The sequence below is a fragment of the Oncorhynchus keta genome, unplaced genomic scaffold (assembly GCF_023373465.1).
Source record: "Oncorhynchus keta strain PuntledgeMale-10-30-2019 unplaced genomic scaffold, Oket_V2 Un_contig_20863_pilon_pilon, whole genome shotgun sequence".
Taxonomy (NCBI): domain Eukaryota; kingdom Metazoa; phylum Chordata; class Actinopteri; order Salmoniformes; family Salmonidae; genus Oncorhynchus; species Oncorhynchus keta.
In genome coordinates, this window is record NW_026282211.1 from 1 (window position 1) to 5,000 (window position 5,000).

The following is a 5,000-nucleotide window of genomic DNA, read 5'->3' on the forward strand; positions in this document are numbered from 1 at the left end:
TGTGTGTGGATTAGAGCAGGTTATATAATACAGAACCTCTGAGCTTCACCCAGCATACGCTAAGAGGATTACTGCAAGTGTACTAAAGACACAGGTCTGACACACACACACACTAACAGGTCAAACACTCACGCTAATACACATAGGTCTACACACACTGTGTTGTACGGTTATGTGCGGACAGGCACACACACACGTTTAGCACTGAAGGAGTCTACACAGAAAACACAGGCCGACAGGCTCCTTGTAGCGCCGGCGTTTAACGTACTCCTGTGCCACATGACAATGGCACCGCTAACCGCTAACATTCCCTGCGTAGCCATGGGGGCAGTGTTGTGTAGGCAGTGAAGTCTGCTTGGTTCCCCTGGTCTGATCTACAGACCACGTATCAACGCAGAATATTGTTAATTTTATAAGAAAATAGAATCTCAGCGACTGTTCAAACTAAAAGCCAAACAACAGCTGTTGAACCCCCCCAACATGTATTTATTATTATTATTATTATTATTATTATTATTATTATTATTATTATTATTATTATTATTATTATTATTATTATTATTATTATTATAATTACTATAATTACTATTATTATTATTATTATTATTATTACTAGTATTATTATAATTACTATTATTATTATAATAATTACTATAATTACTATTATTATTATAATAATGACTATTAGTATTATTATTATTAGTATTATTATAATTACTATTATTATTTATTATAATAATTATTATAATTACTATTAGTATTATTATTATAATTACTATTATTATTAATTATTATTATTATTATTATTATTATTATTATAATTACTATTATTATTATTATTACTATTATTATTATTATAATTACTTATTATTATTATTATTATTATTATTATTATGTAGTTTAGAAGTGATGTTATTCGAGGCTACAACAGAGATAACCGTGTTCTTTCTCTCTGTGTGACCAGAACACGACGTTCTGTTTTTGGCTGACATGGGAACCAGCCTGTCAACCTGGGGTAATGTTTTATGTTTCACCAGCAAGCAGGAACAGGATTTACCAGAGCATGATTAAAAAATATATATAAAAATCAGATTATTTCACATGGAGATGTGTGAAGCTTAAACGGCTAGCTAGTCTGCTATGTTTTTAGCCAGGCTAAAGACGGCCAGGCTAAAGACAGCCAGGCCGGGCTAAAGACAGACAGGCTAAAGACAGCCAGGCCGGGCTAAAGACGGCCGGGCTAAAGACGGCCGGGCTAAAGACGGCCGGGCGAAAGACGGCCAGGCCGGGCTAAAGACGGCCAGGCCGGGCTAAAGACGGCCAGGCCGGGCTAAAGACGGCCAGGCCGGGCTAAAGACGGCCAGGCCGGGCTAAAGACGGCCAGGCCGGGCTAAAGACGGCCAGGCCGGGCTAAAGACGGCCGGGCTAAAGACGGCCGGGCTAAAGACGGCCGGGCTAAAGACGGCCGGGCTAAAGAGGCCGGGCTAAAGACGGCCGGGCTAAAGACGGCCAGGCCGGGCTAAAGACGGCCAGGCCGGGCTAAAGACGGCCGGGCAAAAGACGGCCGGGCTAAAGAGGCTAAAGACAGCCGGGCTAAAGACGGCCGGGCAAAAGACGGCCGGGCTAAAGACGGCCGGGCTAAAGACGGCCGGGCTAAAGAGGCCGGGCTAAAGACGGCCGGGCTAAAGACGGCCAGGCCGGGCTAAAGACGGCCAGGCCGGGCTAAAGACGGCCGGGCAAAAGACGGCCGGGCTAAAGAGGCTAAAGACAGCCAGGCTAAAGACAGCCGGGCTAAAGACGGCCGGGCAAAAGACGGCCGGGCTAAAGAGGCTAAAGACAGCCAGGCTAAAGACAGCCGGGCTAAAGACGTCCGGGCTAAAGACGTCCGGGCTAAAGACGTCCAGGCTAAAGACGGCCAGGCTAACGACGTCCAGGCTAAAGACGGCCAGGCCAGGCTAAAGACACCCGGGCTAAAGACGGCTAGCTACTTCTGGGAAGATGATACTTTCTAGTTTTCACAAAACTAAAATACTTTGCCATCGTCCCCTTGTGGGACAGACAAGGATATCATGTTACCAAAAGGTGTCCAGTACTCCACCCACCTGGATCACCTGAGTTACACTGGAAGACTCCACCCACCTGGATCACCTGAGTTACACTGGAAGACTCCACCCACCTGGATCACCTGAGTTACACTGGAAGACTCCACCCACCTGGATCACCTGAGTTACACTGGAAGACTCCACCCACCTGGATCACCTGAGTTACACTGGAAGACTCCACCCACCTGGATCACCTGAGTTACACTGGAAGACTCCACCCACCTGGATCACCTGAGATACACTGGAAGACTCCACCCACCTGGATCACCTGAGTTACACTGGAAGACTCCACCCACCTGGATCACCTGAGTTACACTGGAAGACTCCACCCACCAGGATCACCTGAGTTACACTGGGAGACTCCACCCACCTGTATGACCTGAGTTACACTGGGAGACTCCACCCACCTGTATGACCTGAGTTACACTGGGAGACTCCACCCACCTGTATGACCTGAGTTACACTGGAAGACTCCACCCACCTGGATCACCTGAGTTACACTGGAAGATCCGCCCACCTGGATCACCTGAGTTTCACTGGAAGACTCCGCCCACCTGTATCACCTGAGTTACACTGGAAGACTCCGCCCACCTGTATCACCTGAGTTACACTGGAAGACTCCGCCCACCTGTATCACCTGAGTTACACTGGAAGATCCGCCCACCTGTATCACCTGAGTTTCACTGGAAAACTCGGCCCACCTGTATCACCTGAGTTACACTGGAAGACTCCGCCCACCTGTATCACCTGAGTTACACTGGAAGACTCCGCCCACCTGTATCACCTGAGTTACACTGGAAGACTCCGCCCACCTGTATCACCTGAGTTACACTGGAAGACTCCACCCACCTGTATCACCTGAGTTACACTGGGAGACTCCACCCACCTGTATGACCTGAGTTACACTGGGAGACTCCACCCACCTGTATGACCTGAGTTACACTGGAAGACTCCACCCACCTGGATCACCTGAGTTACACTGGAAGACTCCGCCCACCTGTATCACCTGAGTTACACTGGAAGATCCGCCCACCTGGATCACCTGAGTTTCACTGGAAGACTCCGCCCACCTGTATCACCTGAGTTACACTGGAAGACTCCGCCCACCTGTATCACCTGAGTTACACTGGAAGACTCCGCCCACCTGATCACCTGAGTTACACTGGAAGACTCCGCCCACCTGGATCACCTGAGTTACACTGGAAGACTCCGCCCACCTGTATCACCTGAGTTACACTGGAAGACTCCACCCACCTGGATCACCTGAGTTACACTGGAAGACTCCGCCCACCTGGATCACCTGAGTTACACTGGAAGACTCAACTGTCCTAGATCACTGGAGTTACACTGGGGTGGAAGACTACTGTCATCTAGATCACCTGAGTTACACTGGGGTGGAAGACTACTGTCATCTAGATCACCTGAGTTACACTGGGGTGGAAGACTACTGTCATCTAGATCACCTGAGTTACACTGGGGTGGAAGACTACTGTCATCTAGATCACCTGAGTTACACTGGGGTGGAAGACTACTGTCATCTAGATCACCTGAGTTACACTGGGGTGGAAGACTACTGTCATCTAGATCACCTGAGTTACACTGGGGTGGAAGACTACTGTCATCTAGATCACCTGAGTTACACTGGGGTGGAAGACTACTGTCATCTAGATCACCTGAGTTACACTGGGGTGGAAGACTACTGTCATCTAGATCACCTGAGTTACACTGGGGTGAAGACTCCACCCAGATCACCTGAGTTACACTGGGGGAAGACTAGATCACCTGAGTTACACTGGGAAGTAGGAAGACTACTGTCATCTAGATCACCTGAGTTACACTGGGGTGGAAGACTACTGTCATCATCACCTAGATCACTGTCATCTGGAGTTACACTGGGGTGGAAGACTCTACTGTCATCTAGATCACCTGAGTTACACTGGAAGACTCCACCCACCTGTCATCTAGATCACCTGAGTTACACTGGAAGACTCATCTAGATCACCTGAGTTACACCTGTCATCTAGATCACCTGAGTTACACTGGAAGACTCCACTGTCACCTAGATCACCTGAGTTACACTGGGGTGGAAGACTACTGTCATCTAGATCACCTGAGTTACACTGGGGTGGAAGACTACTGTCATCTAGATCACCTGGAGTTACACTGGGGTGGAAGACTACTGTCATCTAGATCACCTGAGTTACACTGGGGTGGAAGACTCTACTGTCATCTAGATCACTGGAGTTACACTGGGGTGGAAGACTCTACTGTCATCTAGATCACTGGAGTTACACTGGGGTGGAAGACTACTGTCATCTAGATCACCTGGGTTACACTGGAAGACTCTACTGTCATCTAGATCACCTGAGTTACACTGGAAGACTCTACTGTCATCTAGATCACCTGAGTTACACTGGGGTGGAAGACTACTGTCATCTAGATCACCTGAGTTACACTGGAAGACTCTACTGTCATCTAGATCACTGGAGTTACACTGGGGTGGAAGACTACTGTCATCTAGATCACCTGAAGAGTTACACTGGGGTGGAAGACTACTGTCATCTAGATCACCTGAGTTACACTGGGGTGGAAGACTACTGTCATCTAGATCACCTGTCATCTAGATCACCTACACTGGGGTGGAAGACTACTGTCATCTAGATCACCTGAGTTACACTGGGGTGGAAGACTACTGTCATCTAGATCACCTGAGTTACACTGGGGTGGAAGACTACTGTCATCTAGATCACCTGAGTTACACTGGGGTGGAAGACTACTGTCATCTAGATCACCTGAGTTACACTGGGGTGGAAGACTACTGTCATCTAGATCACCTGAGTTACACTGGGGTGGAAGACTACTGTCATCTAGATCACCTGAGTTACACTGGGGTGGAAG

General features: G+C 47.9%; 1 protein-coding gene and 1 long non-coding RNA gene across 2 annotated transcripts in view; both read right to left on the bottom strand.

Moving 5' to 3' along the window:
- Positions 1–1,672: 1,672 nt before the first annotated feature.
- Positions 1,673–3,245, bottom strand: LOC127920837 (uncharacterized). Its single transcript, XR_008107633.1, has 3 exons — positions 3,109–3,245; positions 2,362–3,071; positions 1,673–2,324 (listed from the first exon to the last, which is right to left on the bottom strand). It is a non-coding gene; the product is annotated as an uncharacterized LOC127920837 (long non-coding RNA).
- Positions 3,246–4,332: 1,087 nt separating this feature from the next.
- Positions 4,333–5,000, bottom strand: part of LOC127920836 (salivary glue protein Sgs-4-like) — a 2,354-nt gene continuing 1,686 nt past the window's right edge. Inside the window, exon 3 of the mRNA XM_052504878.1 lies at positions 4,333–4,628. Coding sequence (XP_052360838.1) covers positions 4,333–4,628 — 296 coding nt within the window. The remainder of the gene's footprint in view (positions 4,629–5,000) is intronic.